The sequence below is a fragment of the Thunnus albacares genome, chromosome 18, assembly GCF_914725855.1.
Source record: "Thunnus albacares chromosome 18, fThuAlb1.1, whole genome shotgun sequence".
NCBI lineage: Eukaryota > Metazoa > Chordata > Actinopteri > Scombriformes > Scombridae > Thunnus > Thunnus albacares.
The window spans coordinates 4801519-4827595 of record NC_058123.1 but is presented as its reverse complement, the minus strand read 5'-3'; the positions used below and the strand labels follow the sequence as shown (position 1 = coordinate 4827595).

The following is a 26077-nucleotide window of genomic DNA, read 5'->3' as shown; positions in this document are numbered from 1 at the left end:
ATATGACATCATTAGATTATTAATAGTGAAGCATCAGTGTTAGAGCAGCATGTTACTGTTGTAGCTGCTGGAGGTGGAGCTAGTTTACACTACTTTATATACAGTTAGCTAGTTTAGTCCACTGGTTCCCGACCTAGGGGTCAGGGCCCCTCCGAAGGGTCAGCAGATAAATCTTTCTCTAATCTTTGATTTTTGCTGAAATATTGGATCATTTGAACATTTATTGAAATGAAAGCATGTGAGAAGTTTAGAGGGAAAAATCACTATTTGGTGGAGCTGTTAACAACTCATAGACATGTGAAATGTGACCCCGACTACACACTGCTTTTTGTAAGACGTCAAAAGACAAAAAGGTTGGAAACCACTGGTTTCATCTTTAACAATGTGTTGTATTTTAAAAGCTTGTTATATTATCCATTGTGTCAAATCTTCATCTGAAAGTAACTAAAGCTGTTAAATAAATGAAGTGGAGTAGAAAGTACAATATTTCCCTCTGAAATGTAGTGGAGTGGAAGAATAAAGTAGCATCACATGGAAATACCCAAGTAAACTACAAGAACCTTACAATTGTACTTAAGTGCAGTACTTGAGTTAATGTAAAAACAACAGCCAGGAGCCCAAATGAACAGTGAAACCTGTTTTTCTTGCTGTAATCATTCCTCCTGTTCATACTGACCATTAGAAGATTCCTTCATAATGCACTTACAATGTAAGTGATGGAGGACAAAATCCACAGTCCTCCTTCTGTGCAAAAATGGATTTAAAAGTTTATCTGAAGCTAATATGAAGCTTCAGCGTCCAAATGAGTCAAATCAAGTAGATATCTTTCAATGTTACAGTCTTTTTAGTGCCAAAGTCCCTCTTTTTGTTACTATACTTCCACCGCAGCTCAACAGGGAAACACTGTCTGAGGAAACACAAAGAGGGAATTTGATGCTAAACAGACTGTAAATGTGTCAGATATCCACTTGATATGACTAACTCAGACTGATGAAGCTGAATAGAAGCTTCACATCAACTTTTAAATGACTGTGTGGACACACTGTGGATTTTGGCCTCCATCACTTACATTGAAAGCACATTTGAAGGATCTTTTAATATCCAGTATGAACAGGAGGAATGATTACAGCGAAGAAAACTTATTTCACTGTTCATACGGACACCTGACTGTTGTTTTAAGACACACTTGAAGAATTGTGAGCCCGTGAGCCCGTCTTGTACGGACAAATGATTATTTGTCCATACAAGAGTGAGGTGGAAACACCGCCCTCTACAGGCGATAAGTGGCATTGAACGTGGGCTTGTTTCACATGCAAGATCACTCCAGTCCACCTTAAATGTTTGTGACAATCATGGCGTTTTTCCGTGATGGGGTGGTTGGGGAGAGTGAGTGTGGTGGCCTGCCCCGCCCTGATTGAACACTGACTCGACGCTATCTGCCGCTGTGTACCACGGAGGGAACTTCACTGTCAAAAGTACACAGACATTATCAACTCCTGATCAGTACTAAGTCCAATGATCAGCACTGCCTTCCTGGTCTCTGCATGGTTGCATCGCGACTCCTGCACAAAGCACCTAGACTGCATGAAGGCTTGAAGGCTGATTGGGGTTTGCTGCAATCGAGCTAGTCCGTGTTGACACAAAAAAGAAAGAAAAAAAAAACAGAAAAGTTAGGCCGGTGGTATCGCAGTCATGTCCGGACAACCAAGATTCGTGAGCCCGTTTCACAGACCTCAGTGTCTGGCTGCTGCAGCTCCGGCGGGGAAAGCCAAGTTTACGCACCCTGGCAAAGCTATCCTGGCAGGTAAGAAAAGTTTGTACCGGACCGTGCAGGAGCAAGTTTTTCTGCAGGCGCTCCTGCACACAACACACACATACACTCACACTTACACAAACACACACACACACAGAGGCTGTTCAACTTGTTTACAAGTTTTATTACTGAGTCTCAATCTGCAGATGAGATCAAAGGCCTCGGCTGCAATTACACAGATCTTAAAGTGCCCCCTCTACAAAAAAAAAAATGTGTTTGGTTTATTGTGACTTTAATGTTTCAGTTTCACTGTGCAGAACGATGTATGTGCAGAGTTTTACACTGAAGGGCTTTTTTTTTTAAACATTCAACTGCTAAAAGTAGAAAGTCTCTCTGAACTAATTGAAAATGTAATTTTTTAGGGGCGGGCCTACAAGCATGACTTGTGACATCACAACTGGTTTGGAGCCTCTCATGGTCTAATATTCAATTCACACAAGCCTCCAGTGCACAAACACTAAAAATGGACTTTACAGTGATGTTTTAGACATCTTTAGGGTTTTTATGAGCATCACAACCGCCGCAAAATGACTCGTTTTGCTATCATATCAGCATTTGATCCATTCGGTCTGATCAAATTTGAATCTAAATCATTTTATCCCATTCAAGTTAGCGGAGGGCTAAACAAGAAGTTAGCCAGCTCATTCCTGAATGATGACGAAGCCCATCTGACGTCACCGCAACCCGCTTGAAGGCGGCTCGGGCAGACTTTGACCCGACTGGTCCATTTTGGGCGTGACTCGGCTCACCTTAGCGCATTTAAACTAGTAATGGAAACGCAAATCAATGCGGCATGGTTTGGCTTGGTGCGACCAAAAGTGCCAATGGAAAAAGGCTTCTTATGTTCAGCAGGAACACTTTAAAAATGAAATATTTATGAATATTTTCATATTCATAGATTCAGAATTTGTAATGAGGGAGAAGAAATGGACGCCATATTGAATATTTTACCATGCTAGTTACACTTTTTCTGTGGGGAAAAAAACCCCAAATCGGACACACATTATTGTTCCAGAGTATTTTTTTATGTTACATGTATGATGGGGATATTTAAATGCATATGAACAGGGCTGCCACAATTGATTATTTTCATTATCCATTTTCTTGAATAATCGTTATGTCTATAAAATATCAGAGAATTGTGAAAAATGCCTGTTATAACTTCCCAGAGTCAAAGGTAATGTAAGATTATCAGTTTACTATCTTTATGTATGACAAAGAAAAGCAATAAATCATCACATATGAGAAGCAGAAACCAGTAAATATTTGGCATTTTTGATGAAAAAATGACAAACGATTAATCATCAACTATTTTTGATAGAATCGAAAAATTTTCTGTCGGTCAATTAATCGATTAATCATTGCAGTTCTACATATTTTTGTGCACTGCAGGCAGGAGAAAGTGGGACAGATGTAGTTCACGTTTGCTTTTAGAGCTGCAGCGATTAGCCGATTAATCGCTTAGTTGTTCGAAACAACATGCAACTGTTTTGATAACTGATCAACCGTCTAAATTGTAAATTGAAATATTAAATCGAATTAAGGCTGCAACTAACAATAATTTTCATTATTGATTAATCTGACAATTATTTTCTCTAGTAATAGATTCTTTGTTTGGTCTATAAAACACCAGAGAACAGTGAAAAACAACCATCACAGTTTCCAAGAGCCCAAAGTGATGTCATCAAAACATTTTTTTTGTCCTATCATCATGATGTAAGACAGAAAACACAGCAAATCTCACATTTGAGAGCCTAAAACTGTCAGCTGTTTGGCATTTTTGCTTAAAAAGTGACTCAAAAGATTAATTTCCTGTCAATCAACTAACCGATTAAACGACTAATCGTTGCAACTCTAAATAGGATATCTTAAGGTTTTGGAAATTGTGAATTTTCTCCTACTTTAAAGCGTTTCATTGAAAAAATGATCAATTGAGAAATAAAACAGCAGATTAATTGATAATGAAAATAATAGTTGCAGCTCTACTTGCTTTTCTCTTCATAGTAGGAACAAAAACAACGAAAGCAAGTGGAAATCTGTACGAGAATCCTGTTGCACCACGGAAATTGCTTTCATTTTAGACCAGATTTATGGCTAATCTCATTAATTTTCTTCTACCTTATTGGTTTTACCAGACCTGCTATGACAGATAATCTCAGCCTCTCAGACTACAGTGGCAAAACTTGGCTTGGAGCTTGATGTTGGACTGTCTGGTATGTCCTCTGAGATGTGTAAACTTTAGCCAAAGACCCTTTTCAAAGAAATCTGATTGACGTGAACTTTGATATCAGTTAATCATTGACAGCTGCTCAAACTCCACACAGAGCACTAAAGGCAATCATTATCAGTAATTATTGCAACATCAATAGGAAGTAAGAAAGAGCTGACGACTGCTGAATCAGCGGTGCTATTGATCGTGTTTGAGTCATATAAAAGTTCAACAGCTAAGCTCGGTTGTCTCTAGTTTTAACATGCATTAACTCTCAGCAGTTCGGTTGACGTTTTTCTGTTGACCTGCTGCCCTCGTACTGTGTGCTGAGAGGACTCAGTGAGGCCCGGGCCTTCATGTTCAGCTCCGCGAGCCACGATGACAAAGCACATTGCTCTGTCAGCCCCAGCACACATTCACCTGGGTTACAACACGCCTGTCACAAGTACAAGTCAGGACCTTTTGCAAACAAGCACGAGCGGTCAAGATGAATTATCAGTGGCATGGATCATAAAATACTACTAGATAGATGGTGTTTTTTAGTATTGTTATGCTTTTAATATAGAGTATGGTAATGCTGGGTTCAAGTCATGTCAGTTATCGTAATTATAAGTTTTTAACCTGTAAATAAAGTCAGTACTGTATTCGAATTGGCACTTTTTATATGGAAGTGCCTTAAAAATGAGAAAACATGGATGCCTCAAGTGAGCAGAAGTCCCTCGTTCAATGTAATTAAATCAAAATTTAATGGGTAAAATGTGATTTTTGTCAACGCACAGTATTTTAAACTCTCACAAGGCCAACTCAGTTATCATACAACCCTCCTGAGTTGTCAGATGATGTTGCTAACGTTTGAAGTGAATCCTGCATAAGTGTGACATGTAAGGACGACCCCAAAAATTAAGATGAACAAACGAAACACACGGCTCACTTTGTTTGCACTCTATGAATCCTGATAGTAGTGTGAGCTGATAGGATGACGTGGCAGCTATCAGACAGTCACAAGTGGCCACTCTCTGGCTGGAAGAGAAATGACTCAGTCACATGCCAAGGCTTTATAAAAACCACTGATCCCCATTGAAGCAGACAGAGTAGATATTACTCTGTGGGTAAACTCTGGAGTAATCTTTATTGATATGTTTCTTTTATTGTGGTTATCTTCAAAACCAAAGCTAAAAAAAATGCTAAAACAGCACTTAAAAGGAATAATTTGACTTTTTCTTGAGGAGAGAGGATGGATACCACTCTCATGTCTGTATGGTTAATAAGATGCTAGAACCAGAAATGGTTTATCTTAGCTTAGCATAAAGACTGGAAACTTCTAGCCTGTCTCTGTCACAGGAAGTCACTGTGAAGCAATTATCTACCAGATAACGCCAGTAAAACCGCAACTTGTTCCTACAGCTTAAACAAACAAAATGTAGTGTGTTAATTAGTGAACTTTAAAGGTGCTAGAAAGTGGATTTCTTTCAACCTTTGGACAGACCCGGGCTAACTGTTTCCCCCAGTTTCCAGTCCCGATGCTAAGCTAAGCTAACTAGCAGCTGTGTACTGGCTGTAGCTTCACATTTAATGGGCAAATAAATGTGATAAAAGTGTGATAGTAAAAATACAACTTAACATCTCAACATTAGATAGCAAGATTGTTGTTAAAATAGAATTATGAGTGATAATTAATGCAAACTTCATAAATTAATGACACCTACTAGCATAACTAAATCCTTAAGTTACTGTAATAACACATTATTCTGGCCTTAATCATCAAAATATCATTGAATGGATTTGACTCACAGCTTTCTGTTTTGATTGTAAAAATATAAGTGGAAAACATTATGATACAGGTGAGTCAAAAACATAACATGACAGGCACTTTTTATACCAGACATTTTGACTCGTCCCAGCAGGGAAAACCAAATTTATAATCGATGGTTTTGTTCCATTTAAGTGGCCCTGTTAGCCATGAAAGCGAACCAGCATGCACAATACCAGGACCCTGACACCTGCAAAGCAGCCATTAACAAAAAGTCTGTCTTGCAGCGTCCTAGTAGCCTACAGGGTTAAGACGCATATTACATAACTGCAGCATGTGCAGGTCATTTCCTGCCTCATACCTTTCCTATCCTGTCTCTCTGTGCACTTTAGACTGTCAAATAAAGACAAAAATACCAAAATCTTTAAAAAGAATAAATGTCTGTCTTGATAAAGGTGTCTCAGAGGATTTTGGTGTCTCAATTAGAGCTGCAACCAGCTGTTTTTTATTGATTAATCTGCATTCATTATTTTCCAGATTAATCATTTGTTCTACAAAACATCAAGAGCCTGTGAAAAGCGCACAAGGTGACGTCATTAAACATCTTGTTTTGTCTGACCAAAACCCCCAAAATCCTAAGAACACAGAGCCATCAAATCATCAGAATTTTTGCTTGAAGAAAACCTTAAACAATTAATCGAATATCAAAGTAGTTGATGATTAATTTTCTTTCGATTGACTGATCGTTGCAGCTTCTTCTGTTGAGTTTTGTGTTACTGTTGCATTAGTGAGACCTCTCCTCACACCGGTCAAAGTGTCCATACGTGTTGGACTTGATAAACTGGTTCCTTTATCTTTTTCCAGCTGCTTGAATACCGGGGACGAGATGCAGGTACAACATGGAGGCTTTGTTTGCAGATGATGATGATGGTGATGATGATGTGGACTGTTTTTGAATCCGCTTTAATTTGTAGTTACAGCTATAGTTGTAAAGCCAGCATCTAACCAAAGGAATGCCTGGGTGTGTCATAAACAACACTTTTAAAGATTTCCAGTTTGGTAGTTTGGTGTCTTTGTGGAAAAAACAAACAAACAAACAGACTAGTTGAATTATAATCTTAGGATTGTACATGCACAAGCAGCCTGACTTGCATGTCTGAATGTAGGCTACAACTATTTGTGTGTTGGGTTTCTCTGCATGGCATTTTGGTAGAAAGAATGCATGTTAAACCTCAAGCATCAACAAAGAGCCCTTTTATAAATGGGTAAAGAAGATGAAATCATGCTTGTATAAGTGTTTTCTCCAAGTTGCCTTAAAAAAAACTTCTGCTGTTCACACGAAAGCTTCTTTTTTTTTTTTTATCAGTTTTCTGTTGAATTTTTACCACTGCTGCAAAAAAATCTGATATTTTTTAACAAATACTTGCAAGTGAAGCCTTAAATAAACATAAAGCTGAGCTGACTGAATCCAGGCAGACATAGTTGGATTATTTGTCCAATTTTTTCAAACTTTTTTGTTGTTTTTTTTTGTCAGAAACCTTTTCATTTCCTTTCCTCCACTTTATGCAAACTTCTAAGTGCATCAGAGTGAGTGGACGACTAACTGACTGCTGGTCTGTGTTGATGAGCGGTAATGTAGTGAACAGTATGTGCTCTGAAGGCTACACACCCCCTTGATTTTGGCCTGAGGCCAAGGGGAGTATCTCTAAGTTCAGTCACACTGAGATCAGCCGAGCCAATCAGCAGCCGGCTGCGTGTTTGCTGTTGAACGGCAGATGTGTGAGCGCCAGAGTTTTAAGGTGGAGCTGGTGCGTTGGTGAAATATCGTAAAGCAAACATGCATGCAGCAATCTTTTACAATGTAGACTTCTTCTGATGGCAACTAATGTGCACCTTGCTTAAAACTTACAACTTATCTTTTACTTAGAAATTTTTACTGTATTTTACTTCATTTCTGTAGTATTACTTCGTATTTATTTAGCGCTAAGTTTATTCATTTTTAAATATCTCTTTTAATTGCTGCCTTTGTTTTTAATATTCCTATTTATTCCCATTTCTTGCATCTTTTTATGTGTTTTTTGTGTATTTTATGTGTATTTTTCATTATTTGTGAAGCACATTGTCTTGCATCTTTTTGTATGAAATGTGCAATATAAACAAAGTTTTACTATTAAATGTGAAAAAATACTGAAAGAATACTTATAAAGTACAAGACAGTATGATTAATTATTAACCTTCCCTATTTAAATCAAGAAATTGTATTTTGAAAGTAGATTGTAAAGAAAACCTTGATTTTTACAATCATAATTGGTTTTATGAATGTTTTTGTCTGTGAGAGTTTGGTGTGTTGGTGCAATTTGTCAAATTAAAGCTTCTTTCTCCTTGAAAATGCACTGGTGTAGTGTTGACAGAAGAAACTTGTTCATGTTTTTGTCTCTCCCTTGTTTAAAATCTGTGCTTAATGGAGTGTTTTTCTGATATTTCAGGTGGAATCGCTGGAGGCATCGAGATCTGTATCACCTTCCCTACAGAGTACGTTAAAACACAGCTGCAGCTCGACGAGAAGGCGAATCCTCCCAAATACAAAGGCATCGGTGAGTTTATGTTCAATGTCTTGTTTTTATACCTGAACTATTCAACTTAGTTGTTGAGTGTGACTTTAATTTCATTGCTATGATCACATGTGATGATAATACAACCATATTTCCTTTACACTTTTTTTTATACACTTACCCAAACGTTATTGAATAGTTTCATTCAGCTTTGCTCTGAATTTCCGTAGTTTTCATTCAGATATAATCAGTTAACGCTGAGACAAAAACATTAGGAAGTGACTGTTTTGAGTGTAATTGTTGTCTACAGCTGTTCACAGTGGTTGTTGATTCATGATTGATGTTGATGAATTAGCAGTCGTCTCAATTGACCAAAGAGTCCAAAATATCGATGCTGTACATGCTTTTAGATTTCAACAAACATCTTGTTTGACTAACAATCCATTGTGAGTTCTGACGTCGTGTTATTGCAGAATGTAGTGGACACATGAACAAACAGATGTGTGTTTGTGTAGTAAGTAAGTTTGATAAGAGTTTGTGAACTTTGGCATAGTGGATGTTTGTCTGCAGAAACTCAGTATGAAGGGCTGTTGTTTTAGCTGCAATAGACACACGTGGAACCCAGAAATTTTTTATAAAAACCTAGAAAAACCTTTTATATCAGGATTTCTGTAACAATGCAGCTGCTGATTTATCGAGTGAGCTTTTCTGGGCAGCGGTGAAATAGTCTTTTGCTACAAGTACAATAAATCAGTGTCTTGCCTCGTTTTCATATTACTTATCTCTTCTTTTTTCATTTATCCCACCCTCTCTTCCCTGTTCTTTCTCCCACAGTTGACTGTGTGAAGCAGACGGTGAACAGTCATGGGGTGAGGGGTCTTTACAGAGGTCTAAGCTCACTGCTATATGGCTCTATACCTAAAGCAGCTGTCAGGTACTGCACCGTAACACCACAACCTAACATACATGTGAAATAGGGCTGTTCTTTATTAATTCATTGTTTGGTCTTTAAAATGTCAGAAAATAGTGAAAAGTTACTATTAAAACAATTAATCAATTATCAAAACTGTTGCTTTAAATGTGAAACACAGACACCTTATTTCCAATGTAGCTGCATGAGGCATCCTTTATAAAGTGTTTTTAAGTTGTAGAACTGAAACAATGAATCGTTTAATTGATTTGTTAACCTGCAACAATTCAGATAACTGATTAATTGTTTAAGTTATTTATCAACCAAAAAAATCTTGTTGGTTGGACAAAACAAGAGCTTTCGAAACTGTGATGAACAACTTTGTGAAATGAATGTTAAGCGCAGCCCTTATAAACTGACAAATATTTATTAATGATGTTTAGGTTGGCAGGTAATTTGGCAGGTATTTATCCCCCCTGTAAAGCCACTACAAATTATAAACCCTTTACAAAGGGTACCTTAGAAAAAGGTACATATTATTTTCTAATTATGGTCATTAATCTTGTTTTTATTCTCTATTAACTTACAGATTTGGAGTGTTTGAGTTCCTTAGTAATAAGATGCGTGATGAAAGTGGTAAACTGGACAGCAAGCGAGGATTCTTATGTGGTCTTGGTGCTGGAGTTGCAGAGGCTGTCGTCGTAGTCTGTCCTATGGAGACAGTAAAGGTAAAAAAAAAAACTGGGTTAAAGTATAAACACAACACCGACGCTATAATATCACCTTATATAACTGATATGGCCAATGTGTCAGCAAACAATTGGAACAACTGACAGTTCCAGCTAGACGTGGGACATCATTAGCAATCATTTGGAGCTAAGTCAAATTTTAACCCTCATTTTTGCTCAGTTTTGGGCTCCACGAACTCCTGAGAAAAGCTGCTAAATGCCACATTATGTTTGCCAGTAGTAGCTAACTATGCCTTTCTGCTGTTTGGTGCTTAGCAGGTAGTGTATCATGGCTTTACCAGAGCTTTTTTGCTGAAAACGACTACCTGTGTCCGGATAAGGTTTATGAGCACTGTACGAAGTGAATAAATCAATAAAGTTGTAGGCGGTGAAACCAAAACAATGAGCTGAAAGGTGCTAAAATGCTTACTAGAGCTGAGGGGGACTGCAGAGTTGGGATAAATCTCTGTGGGTTAATCAAAAGCAAAGAAAGAAATTTTCAAATAAAGAAAAACAAGTGTGCCTCATATTAAAAAATATAAACATGTACTGTATGTACAGCATATATACAGACAGTATACATATGCAAAAACATACACATGAATGTAGACAACCAAGTAGAACAAATCCAGCACTTTAAAGACAATAAAACTAATCAAATGCACAGGAAACCAGGAAGGTTTTCAGTCTACTTTAAACACTGTTAATGTTGGAGCACATCTAATACAATCTGATGATGTTTTCCAGCAGCTGGGACCAAAAAAAACAAAAGCTGCATCACCAACTTTAGTTTTAACTTTTGGAACAACTACAAGGCCTGAGCCAGAAGACCTATGAGGTCTGATAGGTTCATTTTGAATGAGTAGGTCTGAGAGGGACTGTGGGCCGTTTAGAGCTTTATAGACGAGGAGGAAAATGTTGTCAATTCTTAAACTAACCGGTAGCCAATGGAGAGATCTGAGAACAGGTGTAATGTGACCAAATTTGTTCTTTCCTGTTAGGATTGTACTTTTTTTCCTTGTTAATATAAAAATATTGATTAGTGCAGCTTTAATCTTGTGTTGCAGGTTTAACATTAAAGGACCATGAAAAGTTTTCAGACTTTATTCACTTCTTCTGCTTCTGAATGTAGACCTATAAGAAGCAACTGGCCAACCAAAGACACACAGCTACATACTGTGTAATTTTTATTCTCAACTGGAAAAATGTTTCAAAATGGACCTTTGACCATTGTGTAACTAAAAAAGTCTGCAGACAACATGTCTATGTACAGGAGACAGGGTTTCCACTCGACTTTAGTTTGCGCCATTAAAGTCATGGAAAGAACATGCTCAGGATACAGTTCAGGACATGCTTCTAAATTCAGTTACTTCTCTAATACCCTTGTGTCTAAATTGGTCATTTATGAACTAAACAGAATCCTACTGACCACCATTACACATCAAAATGTCTCCTGCCTGACGGAAGATGTTCTTTGTGCGTTTAAATAAGAAATCTCAAAATGTCATTTCCTGTCTTTGTCGATTTTGTTGTAAATCTGTCATCAAAAGCAGAAAGGAAAGTTCCCCCTCACGAGTTAATGATCTATTGTACTTCCACGCAAATAAACTAATGCTGTTTTGCACATTATAGCGTTGCTGTCAGCAGAATCCTAATGTGTCGGATTTTTGCAGCTACTGCAATCGTTTCTGTTTTGATTCTCTGACATTTGCCTTGTTTAATTTATTAATCATTGTTATGATGTCACTTTAGGTCAAATTCATCCATGATCAGACATCAGCGAACCCAAAGTACAAGGGATTTTTCCATGGAGTGAGGGAGATAATTAGATCTGAAGGTAAGGAGGGTTTCTTTATTTGTGCATGGTCAGTAGCTTTTTTTACTGCCACCTACTGCTCCATCTCTACCACACGATAGAAAATTACTCTTTAGGATGTTTCTCATGGATTTGAATCATCACATCTATAATTCAGAGGATAATATTAATCTTTAGCTTCATTACTCCTAAAAGTTAATTAATATAAGTGTTGGTGACGTAGAAACGAAGCTAGAAAGCTGATAATGCTGATGTATCTTCAGGCCTGAAGGGGACTTATCAAGGCCTAACGGCCACGGTGCTGAAACAAGGTTCCAACCAGGCCATCCGCTTTTATGTCATGACTTCACTGAGGAACTGGTACAAAGGTGAGTGAATGAAATGTTATAATCACTTCATACAACCATCAACGCAGCCAAAGACTCATCGTCTTGTGTTTTTTCTAACACCAAGGTGATGACCCCAACAAAGCCATTAATCCTCTGATAACTGGAATGTTTGGAGCTGTTGCTGGTGCTGCCAGTGTGTTCGGAAACACTCCGCTGGATGTCATTAAAACTAGAATGCAGGTTTGTTTGAATAACGTGTTCACTTCTTCAAAATGTCATAATTTAACCATGAGCATAGTGACTAACATGTATATATGTATGTGTGTTACCCAACAGGGTCTTGAAGCTCACAAGTATAAAAGCACACTTGACTGTGCCGTCAAGATCATGAAGCATGAGGGACCGATGGCGTAAGTTCATATGAAGAGTTGATGTGATTAATGGAGAATAACTGACAGACGAGAGAAAGAGTTTACAATCGCTAGATGTCTCAGAAAGTACCCTCATAATATTGACAATTGGAGTCTTTTAAGTTGAGCTGCAACGATTCATCAATTAATTGATTAATCAGCCAACAGAAACTTAATTTGTAACTATTTTGATAATCAAATAGTCATTTTAGGCATTGATTAAGCAAAGATACCAAACATTTGATGGTTGCAGCTTGTCAAATGTGATGATTTGAGAATACATGATAGTGAATGGAATATCTTTGGGTTTTGGACTGTTTGGGTTTCCATTTCATAGTTTGTCCTCTAGAGAGCATTTATAGGTTTATTTTTCAACTGTAAAATATCCCACTCAGTTCAGGGACAATTAGCTAATATATTATTTAAGGCTGCAGCTAACGATTATCTTCATTATCGATTAATCTTTTGATTATTTTCTCAATTAATAGATGAGTCGTTAGGTTTATGAAGTGTCAGAAAATGGTGAAAAATGTTGACCGCTGTTTCCCATAGCCCAATATGCAACCTCAGATGTCTTGTTTTGTTCCAACTAACAGTCCGCAACCCAAAGATATTCAGTTAACGATCATAGAAGGCTACAATGATACAATTATCAAAACAGTTTGTGATCGACTAATCATTGCTGCTCTAATATTGTTACTGGATTCAGTATCGATCAGGCTCTACCTCCAATCAGTGGCAGTGTATTTTAATTTTCTTACTAGCTGCATTTTTAGAACAATAGAAAAGTTATTTTTTGAGACACAGTTTTTTATCTGATAAAAGCTACTTGACACGCAGCTGCTATGATTATAATAGTTAGCTAACATTTAGTTAGCTAAAATTAGTCACAGTATTTTATATTTAGAATTCTTAACTTGGGCAGTACCCAGCCAACCCAAGATTTACTGTCCTTTTAGTGTTAAATTCATTAAACATGCTTCTCCACCTCGACAAGAGGTCAGTTCTTGGGATCATAATCCTGTGGGACACCTCATGGTACCATCCTGGGACCACTTTTATTTTCCCTCTGCTTGGTTATATAAACACACACTGATGTGCAAGTTCATATTTTAGTTTTGTATCTGGGACTTACTATGTCTGCCATGACTTTTGGCCACCATTTAGGATGTTTTTAAAATAGTAATAATAAAGTTATTAGTAGTATTAGTTGTAGTGTTGTTATGCCTAGAATAATACATTTCTAGATAACCTCTGTGACTTGTATTTGTTACCTTTTTTTTGCATCTTTTAGTGCCTGATATTGTCTTGAAATAACATTTTCACTGTCTTTCTTTGTGCCATTCAGGTTCTACAAAGGTACTGTGCCTCGGCTGGGTCGAGTATGTATGGACGTGGCCATAGTCTTCATCATTTATGAGGAAGTTGTGAAGCTCCTCAACGTAGTTTGGAAGACGGACTGAAATGGACACCCCGGTGCTACACAAGCAGGAGTGTTAGGACGGGCCATCCACAATCTAACCCTAACAATGGTCAAGTCCCACACCAATCTCCTTAAACCCTGCTTCTAGGTTCTAATATCTACCTCTAAGTGATTCACAGAAAGAAAGAAAGAAAGGGATTGGTATGTTCTTGATTTTTTTATTTATAACAAAGCTATTGCAAGTGGAATCTGCATGAAAAAAAAAGCACCAGGTTGCAGAATCAATGCTTACACTTTAAATTCCAGAGGGGGGGGAAGTTCCTTAAGAGCTCAGGGAAAGGAACGGGGCATTTATTTAGGACTAGACCTGCTTGACTAGAGAAATGGGAACACTGCTGGTACAGAGAAGTGTCTCACTTACAGTACAGTGCTTTGCGTTCAGTGAAACAAATACTGTATGTACTTAATCAACGAGGAACCAATACCCGACCCAACATAATGTGATTTAGACACTATAGACAAAGAAATTATACTTGAAGATGACAGATGATACCAGAGATCATACATTTTAAAGCCCTTTTTATATGCAAATATTTCAATTTTTGTCTTTTTTTCTTTTTTCTTTTTTTTTTTTAAAGACTCATTCTCTACCTGATGTCAGAAACATTAAATTCAGATGTGACATGCTGCAAAAGCTAAAGGGTACATTAAGAACTAAATGCCTTAAATCAAGATTGTTAAATTAATCAAGATTGTGGGATTCATGGAGGTGTAGGTTTTTTTTAAAAATTATGTTGCATACGTACACATTTTATTTTGAAATGCGTATTTCCACAAAACAGTTTCACAATAGTTCACTTTTACTTTGCAGAGCTGTTTTTAAATCAATTAACGTACTAGATTGATGCTATAAAAAGTGCCTATGTCATGTATGATTCATTTTGAGATCTTTTGAGATTAAGAATGATTGAATGTTGTATGTACGTAGTCACTACAGATCCGTTAACAAATATGTACTCAGTTGCACACATTGCAGTGGTGCCAGATGTTTAATTCCAGGCGGTATCTGAGATATTTCTGAATTGTATATATCCTCTCAATTCATTGTAACTGCTAGTATTTCCATTTTTTTATTTTATTTTATTTTTTTGCTTCTAAAATTTTAATTGCCTTCATTGCATAGACATGCCTGTTTGAGAAATGCCATATATAATAGTGCCTTCCATCTCATTCCATTGAGGACGAGTGGTTCAGGATAGATTTTATTGCAGATTCAGTTTTTAATTTTTTAACTATGTGATATTAATTGCCTTTACTTTTATATCAACTGATAATCCAATGTGCCAACTGCTGCTCAGAGATATAATACCATGTTAAAGACTGGAGTTTGTAGCTTGTGAATCTGGCACGTTTACATGCAATGCAGTTAATTGTTTTGCTCATTACACAATGTTTTGGACGCACAATGTTTACTTTTAAACTACATTTTTCAGCTTGAGCTTCAACCTGACCTTGCATCCATGTAGACATATGTCAGATATTTAAATATCTTTTGGATTTTTCATATTAAAGGATAGAGGTTCATTATGTTTCATGTCAGTATTAAAACAACAGTCAGGAGCCCAAATGAACACTGTAACAGGTTTACCTTGCTGTAATCATTCCTCCTGTTCATACTGACCTTTAGAAGATCCCTTCAAATGCGTTTACAATGTAAGTGATGGCAGACAAAAAAATCCACAGTCCTCGTTTTGTGCAAAAAGATATTCTAAACTTTATCTGAAGGTAGTTTGAGACTTCAGCCACTCAAATTAGTCAAATCAAGTCGATATCTTTGTACTAAAACAACTGGAACGAAGATAAAGTTTTGAATATCTTTTTGCATAAAACGAGGACTTTGGATGTTAGTCATCTCTCACATTGTAAGCGCATTAGGAACAGATTTTTCAATGATCAGTATGAACAGGAGGAATGCTTACAGCAAGAAAAAACGGTTTCTCTCTTCATATGGCCTCCTGACTATTGTTTTTAAGACAGACTTGAAAATTGTGAAGCTTTCCTTTAACAGATGAAATTTCCCCAGTAGTTAAAATCCAGTATTGTGCCTTCAGTCTAACGAGTTCTAATATGTATGCTCACAAATAAACATTGGATCGGACCGTTAACGTTGTCGTATTCATTTCAAATATCATCCAGGTCTCATTTTTACCATTCAGGTCAAGTGCCTTAAAATTGTACTTAAGTGCAGTACTTGAGTAAATGTAAAAACAACAGTCAGGAGCCCAAATGAACATTGAAACCTGTTTTTCTTGCTGTAATTATTCCTCCTGTTCATACTGACCATTAGAAGATCCCTTCATAATGCACTTACATACATGGCTGAAATTATTGATACCCCTGTATTTTATTAACATAATGCACTGTTCACCATGAACAGTGTTGAAATTAAAAGACATTTTACAATCAGTGCATGTCTATGTTTGGTTTACAGTGCAACAAAACAAAAAAGTTGTGAAAATAACTGAATTCCTGCTTATTCTACAAAATATCCTGGACAAAATTATTGGTACCCTTTCGAAGTTGTAAGAAATAATTGATTTGTAGTGATACTTTAAGCAGACTATTATGTTTTAATTAGTATCACGGGTGTTTTAAATCTTATAATCACTCATGCAGCCAGTTTAAAAGGAGAAAATTACTCTGCTGTTTTGTGCCACTGTGTGCATCACATTGAACATGGAAAACAAGGAAAACTAGAGAGTCTGAAGACATTAGAAACAATGTAATGGTCAGCATAAAGGTTACAAGACCATTTCCAAAGAACTTGATGTTCCTGTGATCACTGTTGCCAATATTATTAAGAAGTTTTAGACTCATTGAACTGTAGCCAACATCTCTGGACGTGGTCGCAAGAGGAAAATTGGCCTGAGATTGAAAAGAGGGATTGCTTGAGTGGTTGAGAAAGAGCCAAAGAAAACATCAATACAGATCCAAGCTGATCTTCAAGTTCAAGGTACAATAGTTTCAAGTTGCATCATCCGTTGCTGTCTGAATGAAAATGGGCTCCATGGTAGAAGACCCAGGAAAAAAAAAACTTCTAAGAGGGAGACACATAAAGCCAGACTGGACTTTGCCAAAATGCATGTTGACAAGCTACAGTCCTTCTGGAAGAAAGTGGTTTGGACAGATGAAACAGAATTAGAGCTGTTTGGTAAATCACACCAACCCTATATTTACAGAGGAAAAAATGAAGCCTTAAAAGAACACTATGACAACTGTGAAACATGGAGGAGGCTCAGTGATGTTTTGGGGTTGCTTTGCTGCCTCAGGCACCTTGAATCTGTGCAGCACAATGAAATCAGAAGACTATCAAGGCATTTAGGAGCGAAACATACAGCCCAGTGTCAGAAAGCTGTGTCTTAGTTGCAAGTCTTCCAGCAGGATAATGACCCTAAACATACATCAAAAAGCACCCAAGAGTGGATGAGAAGAAAACATTGGACTGTTTTGAAGTGGCTGCTATGAGTCCTGATCTGAATCCAACATCTATGGAAAGAGCTGAAACCTGCAGTTGGGAAACAGCACCCATCAAACCTGAGAGAACTGGAGCAGTTTGCTTCAGAAGAGTTGACCGAACTACCAGTGGAGAAGTGTAGAAACCCTATTCAGAGTTACAGAAAGCACTTGACTGCAGTTATTGCCTCCAAAGGCTGTGCTATAAAATATTAAGTTAAGGGTACCGATATTTTTGGCCATGCAATTTTCATTTGTTTTGCTGTATTAAATAATATGTTAAGTTGTTAATTTCAGTTATATTCAATGTGAAATAAAGAATGATGGCTACCATATACTTCTCTCAGTTTCAACTTAATATAGAGAAAATTTAGTTTATTTAAAAAAAATGTGGAAAAGTACCAATATTTCTGTACAATGTAAGTGATGGGGGACAAAATCCACAGTCCTCATGTGCAAATATGTGTTTAAAAGTTTATCTGAAGATAATATGAAGCTTCAGCCGTCCAAATGAGTCAAATCAAGAAGATATTTTAGTGCAGAAGTCCCTCTTTTTGTTACTATACTTCCACCGCAGCTCAACAGGGAAACACTGTCAGAGGAAACACAAAGAGGGAATTTGATGCTAAAAAGACTGTAAATGTGGCAGATGTCCACTTGATGTGACTAACTCAGACTGCTGAAGCCTCATATAAGCTTCACATCAACTTTTGCAAATGCATTTTTGCACAAAATGACTGTGTGGACACACTGTGGATTTTGTCCTCCATCACTTACATTGAAAGCACATTTGAAAGATCTTTAATATCCAGTATGAACAGGAAGAATGATTACAGCGAGTAAAAACCTCTTTCACTGTTCACATGGACACGTGACTGTTATTTTAAGACACACCTGAAGAATTGTGAACCTACCCTTTAAAAGGGATTATAGGGTTTGTCTGCTGTGACCTTGCTCTGCGCTGTTTGGACGCTGCGCTTGCCGTAGTTGTCAGTGCGGACTTCGGGTCTTTTTTTGAAGAAGATGTTTGTGTTTGTGCAGCAGTATTAAGGCGTCTGCTTTAAACATGTCTCTCAATGGAGGAGGAAGCAGAGGATTTTACTTCAACACCGTGTTATCTTTGGCCCGGTCTCTGGCGGCTCACCGGCAGGCACCGATAGACAAGGTAACGTTATAATAGCTACACGGCTACCGACAAGCTAGTACCTGTCAAAGAGTCTTTGACATTAACTTAGCTCAGGCCCGGACTTAACTTCGCTTCCCTCATGGTGTGGTCTGTGTTATGAATCTAAAAAAACAGTAAAAATGTCTATAAGTGTGCCAGTATGTGATTTATTGTGTCAAATTTGTGATTTAAAGGTGTAGGTTACGTGACACGACGTCCAACTGACTTCAAAGCTGGCTAATGGCTAACGTCTGTTAGCTGTTATTAACCTGTAGTTGCTCTTCCCTCACGTTTATATCAACAGATATGCAAATGTAAGAAAAAACTGCCACCACATCCCAAATTTGTACCATTTTTTTGCGGTTATCAATAACTTGTTACCTGCTTGGCTGTCAAATGAAGGCACAGGAAGCTCATGAATGTTTTCTATCCATTGTCACAGAAACAGAAGTTGGATAACTGAGATTTTCTTCATAATATTTATTCTGTAGTAAGCAATCTAGTTATGAATCAATAAACCAGAATCGAAATTACCAGTCTTTGTCTTTTAAAGCTAAGCCAAAGATCTGCTAGTCAGAGGGCGTTGTATAGTTGCCCAATTATCTTTCCACATCTAGCGTGTAGAAATATGGGGAAATGCAACTAACCGGTATTCATACAACAAAAAAGTTGTATGATTAAGCCAATAATGCTTTTGTGAATGAAATTACAAGCATGAAAACGTTGTCAATTGTTTTAGATGTTTATTAATCAATAAACACTAAACATTTACTGGCTGCAGCTTCTCGGATGTGATGATTTGAGGCTTTTCTGTGATCCGTCTGCTGATAACAGCTCAGCACAGATATACTGATGGTGACAAACATGTCTGCAAAAAGTCCTCCAGAGAGCACTGCCGAGAGTGTCGTCTTCAGATATCTTGTTTTATCTGATTAACAGTCCAAAAACCCAAATATATTCAGTGTACTATCATGCATGACAAAAAAAAGCATTAAATCATCACATTTGCAAAGTTGAAAACAACCATTTTTATCATTTTTTAATGCAAAAATGCCAGAAATTTGCTATTGAATTATCTAAATAGTTGCCAAAGGATGTTTTTGTACACTGAAGGTATGAACTTGACATTCAATCAGAACATAATAGAAATGACAAGAAGAAAAGAAAAAGGAAAAAACAGAACATTAATAACAACCCAGATACAATGAAGGAGGAAGGAAATAAGGGAGCGGTTACAGTTCTTATATGTTAATATATGAGACACATCAATGTTGTTTTTTCCTAGAGTTTGTTTATCTAAATGTTGTATTATCCTGTCTTTTAAATTCAACTTTATCACACAAATGATAAATGTAAATGTTATGATTATTTGCTTTTATGTGAAACACTTTGTGTTGCGTTTCTACATGAATTGTGCCATAGAAATAAAGTTTAGTATTATTGTACTACTATTATTATTAGTAGTAGTAGTATATATTAGTAGTATTATCATTATGTGTCCAGTCTATATGCATGTTTATGCATTGCTACTTCTTTACTTATTGTTTGATTCATGTAGCTTGTTTGTTTATTTAGCATTTTGAGAACAGGAGGCGTAATAAGCTTCGGCTTAAACAAACCTGTCATTGCTATTATTAGTATTTGACATTTAGACATGATGTTCTGGTGCATTACTGTTTTCAGTTTTAGAACAGAGTACACAGTTATTGTCCACAGAAGTAGAAAAGTATATCTTATTTAATCTTATAGACATGAATATAGATCAGTCAACCAGCCACCACTACATTCCCACATAATGTAGTTATGTTTTACACATGAAGTGTCACAATTCTTCACTCCTTCTGTTACTGTATCATGGTGGCCACCTGTTTCCAAAGCAAGAGCAGGTTTATTTCTCTAATTGATTGATCTTTTAAGTAATTTCAGAAGAATTGCTGAAACATTTGCTGATTCAAGCTTCTCCATTTGAAGGATTTGCTGCTTTTCTCTGTCATATATGATAATATATTGAATATCTTTGGATTTCGAACTGTTGTCTCTGAGACATTATGATTGGCATGTTTCACTATTGTAAGAGCTTTAATAGACCAAGTGATTAATTGGTTATACGAGAAAATAACTGAACTAGTTGTTACTTTTGAGCCCAGCAGGAGCAATCAATAATAAATGAGAAATAAAAGTTTGAACTCCCTACAGAGCAGGCAGAGCTTGAACTGATTTAGAAAATACACCCACTGAGATTCAAAACGAGGAAGCGGTGACCATGACTGAGACAGAAAATATGTTACCATGAGAAGAGCTGCGGTAGAAATAATGAAAAACTGCAGGAGAGACAGATCTAGTTATTTTGTGTGTTTGACTGCTTTTCTCTGTCTGTGTGAGGACTTTCAATGTTCGGGGGAAGATTTTTTTTTAAGAAAAACAGCACAGGAAGTGAAGCGAGAAGCATCTGAGAAGCACTGACCTCCGGATTTCTGAACTCTTGAGTGGGAAACTTCAAACCTCCGGGGGCCCTGCTTCAGCACATAAGCCTCGCTGTTTGCACAATAACCTTCTGTCAGTGGGTCAGAACAGCCTCCGGTACTTTAGAACATGCTGTTATATTGTATTATATCGGCTTAAAAAACCCGAATGTGACACCTGGTTCAATTCCAACCTTTTTATTAAAATGTTTTTTTTACCATTAGCAGGGTTTCTGAGATGATCTTTAGCTTTTTGAACTCCAGTGTTAATGATTTTTTGTACGTAGCGGATGTGATAACAGTTTAAAACTAACATGTAGACACTAGTTGTTTCGCCGTCTGTGTTTAAATGGTTGCTAACCCCTCTGGGATCATTAATCTGCCCCTTTAGCATTAGGCTAATTAATGCTGGAGGCAGGATTTTGGCTCGGTTCCTGAAACACATTTAGGACCAAAAATCATTAACGCTAATGGAACCAGACATTAAAAATGTCTCTTTAGCCTTGCGGGCAGGTTAATTATATACCTTAAAAAAAAAAAAGATGAATAAGATCCAAATGGCTCACTGAAGTCGAGAGGCTTTAGCACATTTTAATTAAAGCTGCAGTACCTATGAACTATGTTTTGTTCTCCTGCAGGTCCAGAAGTTACAATGCATGTGCCCTGTGGACTTCAGAGGAGTTTTCCAGCTGGATGAGAGGAGGAGAGATGCTGTCATTGCACTGGGCATCTTTCTAGTAGAGTCCAACCTGCAGGTGAACCTACTTACCTCTCTGCTTTATGGCTGTGAATTTACAGGATGTTGATATAACAGTTATATAACCCTCCTTTTATATAACAAACGCTATGGAATATTTCTGTCGCAGCACAAAGATGCTATCGTCCCCTACCTTCTCGGATTGCTTAAAGGGCTTCCTAAAGTTCAGTGGATTGAAGAAAGCTCAGAGCGCAAAGGACGAGGTAAAGATACATCCGCAGTTCTATTATCATGTTTTTATTAATGTTACATATATCATATAATGTTCACTCTTATACTTGTCTGCTGTTCTGTGTGCTTCAATTATGAATGCCATTGCATTTATGCCACTGTTTGTTAATGTTTGGTGAACTTCCCGTCTTGCAGAGGCTCTTCCTGTTGCAGAGAACTTCAGCTTTAGTCTGGTAACACTTCTCTCAGATGTTGCCCAAAGCGATGAGACTTTACGAGGACAGGTGTGTGTGTGTCTTTGTGTGTGTGTGTGTGTGTGTGTGTGTGTGTGTGTGTGTGTGTGTGTGTGTGTGTGTGTGTGTGTGTGTGTCTTTGTGTTTGTAGCTATAGTATGTGTGATCTTTATGAAGGGGACATATCATGTGTTTTGTGATTTTCTGTTATTTTTATACTGTTATGATGTCGGATGTTAAACAAGTTACTTCTGCTTCCCCATCGAACTGACATCATCCCACAAACAGCCGTCCGTTCCTTAGTCTTTGTTGCTAAGGTTGTTAACTCTCATATTTCGTATCGGATTCAGGCTCCGACATGTGTGGATGTATTTTAGAAGTTTATATTTTGAGTAAAGAACAAGAAAAAGAAGTGAAATCCTGCTACCATAGTTTGTTTACGTAGCCTCCGGAGGCGGAGGAAGCTTCCTGAAACTGGCCAATCAGAACAGAGTAGGTTCAGGAGGCGGGCCTTAAAGAGACAGGAGCTAAAACGGCCTGTTTCAGACAGAGGCTGAACTGAGGGTCTGAGTAAAGAGCCAGTATAAGATAAATAAGGAGTTTTTAACTGTAAATCATGCAAAGATATTCCAGTAGAGCCCCAGAATATAGACATATATGTGCATGATATGGCCCCTTTTAAATATCATCTTACCGCTGAAAATGTTGTGATGATGTAACATATATTTGTCAGATCCTGGAGGCGATCATGGACATCATGCAGGTCCTGCAAGATATCTGCAAGAATCCAGAGGATCATGATAAAGGTACCGACATGACACACCTCTTGTTTCCTCTGCATGTTACTCCCTAATATTCATATTCTCATCTGCTCTACCTTCTCTCTCCCTTTTTTAATACAGAGTACCTGTGTAGATACACAGTGCCGACCCTGCTCGGTGTGGCCAGAGCGTTCGGCCGATACAGCAACACCGACGAGCCGTTACTGTCCAAGCTGTTCCCTCGACCGGTCGCTCCCTTGCTGTCCACGGGCGACGACAGCGACGCGGTGCGCCGGCGCTCCTTCAACGATTTCCGTTCCATCCTGCCGAGCTCTTTGCTCACGGTGTGTCAGTCGGACACTCTGAGACGTAAAGGCTCCTCCATGTCCAGCGTGTCACAACAGGTATTTATAGTTTGACAAAAGCAAAGGAAGTGAAAAGTTAAACCTAACACATGAGAAAGTGCGCAGCTGTATAATTTCACACACATTTCTGTGTTCGTAGGCCAGTCCAGAGAGAGCAGGTCTGACCCCCAGCTCACCTGCTGATCCCTCTGCACAGTACTTTGAAGGTAAATATTCCACCGATTCAGCATTTTACTCCTATAACATTGTTGCACTCATGACGGACACTTTAAAAAAAAAAAAAAAAATAGAACCAGAGATTCTGTATGTTTTATTCCACACATTCCTTTTCCTTGACAAAATCTGGCGCCTACATTACCCACAATGCAACTCATTTGCTGAGAGTTCGGTTGGAGATTTATAATCTTAATCCCCAACCTACAATAATAATAATAATAACTTTATTTGTATCGCACCTTCCATACAAGAAATGCAGCTCAAAGTGCTTTACAACAAAAATTACATGACAAGGACATAAAAGCATGTAGAAAAAAAAGAAAAAACATTGATGTAACGTTTCTACCTCACTTGTCACTATCAGATTTCACACATCTCTCTCTGGAGACACACAAGGCTTTATACTATTTTGTCACATACACAGTTGTTTCTCCCTCAAAACCTGGAAACACTCACTGATGTGTAAAATTGGTGGAGATCCACTTTAACAGAAGCAGTTGAGCCTGTCGTGACTTTTTGAACTAATCCGCCTCTCCTCTTCCTCCCCCTCCTCTTCATCAGGTTCATACCTCCCTGACGGCAGCGCAGTGGACCCGGATTATTACTTCTCCACCATCAGCTCCAGCTTCTCCGTCTCGCCTCTTTTCACCGGAAGCAGCTCCGGAGATTTTCACGTCCCTCTCGACATGCTCAGACAGCTCCTCCACATGGTCGGCATCGACAGCAGATACATACATGTGATGGGCGTGTGACGTAGCGAAAATGGAAAATTAATTTGCTTGTTTCTCTTCGACAGGTTGAACAATTTGTGTCTGAATCGTTTTTAAAATCGCTGGATGAAACGTTGGCAGAACTTATAGAGGTATGACTCTCAGTTACACACAGATGTTTGTCTGTTCTTTTCTTTTTACACCACTGGTTCATTGTTATGTTTCTGTTGCTTTCTTCCCAGTTGAATCCTGGTCTTCATCTCTACTACAAAACCTTCAGTGATCCTCTGTATGTAGCCATATTTAAAATGCTAAGAGACACCCTGTACAACTTGAAAGGTAAGGAATCCTCCGTTCCCTTCTTTCTTTAATTTATTCAGTGATCAAGCCTCTAATATCTGTGTTTTCTGTGCTCACCAGACCTTCAGACGGACTTTGTGAAGGAGGTTCATGACTTTGTGTTGGAGCAGTTCAGCAGCAGCCAGTCGGAGCTGCAGAGGATCCTGCATGACGTGGAGTATCTGCAGAGCGAGCTGAGCCCGCTCAAACTGCGCTGTCAGGCCAACGCCGCCTGCGTCGACCTCATGGTGTGGGCCGTTACCGAGGAGCAGGGTGAGTTCACTCAGACAAGAGGTTATCTGTCTCACTGTGCTGTCAGAACAGTTTTCTCCTCCCACTCTATCTTCTTTTCATCATCAAGCTTTATTTCAGTCTGCAACACATAAAGAAAAAAAACTGGAATACACCAAAAAGCACATTAAACAAAAACAGTCAACAAATCCTCTTAAATAAGACTGTAAAGGTTTAGGCTGTCAGCATTAATGAAAAATAAATCAATATATAAGTAGAAAAAACTTCAAACAAAAGATAAAACTCTTTCACTAAACAATGTAACGTCCATAAACACAAAGTACAGCTTCAGACCCTTTTCTTCTACATTATTTTTGAACATTTTCTTAAACACAATGATTGTTTTACACATTTTTAATTCATCCGTTTCTCTGTGGAAGTGGGCGAGACACATTCACTTTGCACAGTTTAATCTGATTGACTCATGAAACCGCGATGCTCTCCTACGTGCAGCCAGTTTGAGAGAGAGAGAGAGAGAGAGGAGGGGGTTGAGCTCTCATTCAGGAAATATATTGTTTATTATATTCTTTTTTTATAACTGTATGGTGAAATAATACAGACCACAGAGAACGAGGGATGCTGCCGGGCTGCAGTGAGTGGAGGACACTCACATCCCACACTATTTCCTGTCCTCCCTGTTTTTGTCCACATCATGAAAATAAATGTCACCTGTCTAATTTTATGTCAGAATTTCTCAACTTTTCTCTCTTTATTTCCTCACCAGGAGCAGAGAATCTTTGCACTAAACTGTCAGAGAAGCTGCAGTCCAAGACATCCAGTAAAGTTATCATCGCTCACATGCCCCTCCTCATCTGCTGCTTACAGGTAACAGTTAAAAAAAAACAAACAACAACCTTATTCTTACTTTGCTTCTCATCCTCTTTAATGATTTCCATTTAGATAGATATCACTTCCAGATACCAGGTGTTGTGTTTACCACTGCGGATCACTGGGACACTTCAGTGGAACTGAGTCATTTTAAATGTTATTGGTCTGCTGTTTATGAAAAAAGTTGTATTACATTTATATTTTTTATGATCAAGATGGGACACGTGACTATTGCAGCAAATATGTTCAGCAAATAGTTTTAAGCCACATCTGTTCATTTATGTGTTGATAATTACAGCAGGTACTTATACCTTATTAATGTAGGT

General features: G+C 37.9%; 2 protein-coding genes across 3 annotated transcripts in view; both read left to right on the top strand.

Moving 5' to 3' along the window:
- Positions 1–1261: 1261 nt before the first annotated feature.
- On the top strand, positions 1262–15796 carry slc25a1b (slc25a1 solute carrier family 25 member 1b). Its single transcript, XM_044333509.1, has 9 exons — positions 1262–1804; positions 8259–8366; positions 9159–9258; positions 9824–9962; positions 11715–11799; positions 12042–12146; positions 12232–12347; positions 12444–12517; positions 13866–15796. Exons 1-9 carry the CDS (start codon positions 1693–1695, stop codon positions 13978–13980), a joined length of 954 nt encoding a protein of 317 aa, XP_044189444.1. The 5' UTR covers positions 1262–1692; the 3' UTR covers positions 13981–15796.
- A 2630-nt stretch (positions 15797–18426) lies between these two features.
- pi4kaa (phosphatidylinositol 4-kinase, catalytic, alpha a) overlaps positions 18427–26077 on the top strand; it is a 32680-nt gene continuing 25029 nt past the window's right edge. For both annotated transcript variants that reach the window (XM_044333462.1, XM_044333460.1), the window contains exons 1-12: positions 18427–18618; positions 21719–21835; positions 21947–22040; positions 22204–22292; positions 22975–23047; positions 23144–23406; positions 23507–23573; positions 24145–24293; positions 24380–24445; positions 24536–24632; positions 24714–24905; positions 25648–25748. In XM_044333462.1, the coding sequence (XP_044189397.1) occupies positions 18520–18618; positions 21719–21835; positions 21947–22040; positions 22204–22292; positions 22975–23047; positions 23144–23406; positions 23507–23573; positions 24145–24293; positions 24380–24445; positions 24536–24632; positions 24714–24905; positions 25648–25748 (1407 nt within the window). In that variant the 5' untranslated portion in view covers positions 18427–18519. The remainder of the gene's footprint in view (positions 18619–21718; positions 21836–21946; positions 22041–22203; positions 22293–22974; positions 23048–23143; positions 23407–23506; positions 23574–24144; positions 24294–24379; positions 24446–24535; positions 24633–24713; positions 24906–25647; positions 25749–26077) is intronic.

Bases quoted from the DNA above. Each gene is read 5' to 3' on its own strand.
- slc25a1b (XM_044333509.1), top strand. From the start codon at position 1,693: ATGTCCGGACAACCAAGATTCGTGAGCCCGTTTCACAGACCTCAGTGT. The intron at 8,367-9,158 runs GTGAGTTTATGT...TTTCTCCCACAG, and splicing joins TCCCAAATACAAAGGCATCG to TTGACTGTGTGAAGCAGACG. The intron at 9,259-9,823 runs GTACTGCACCGT...ATTAACTTACAG, and splicing joins ATACCTAAAGCAGCTGTCAG to ATTTGGAGTGTTTGAGTTCC.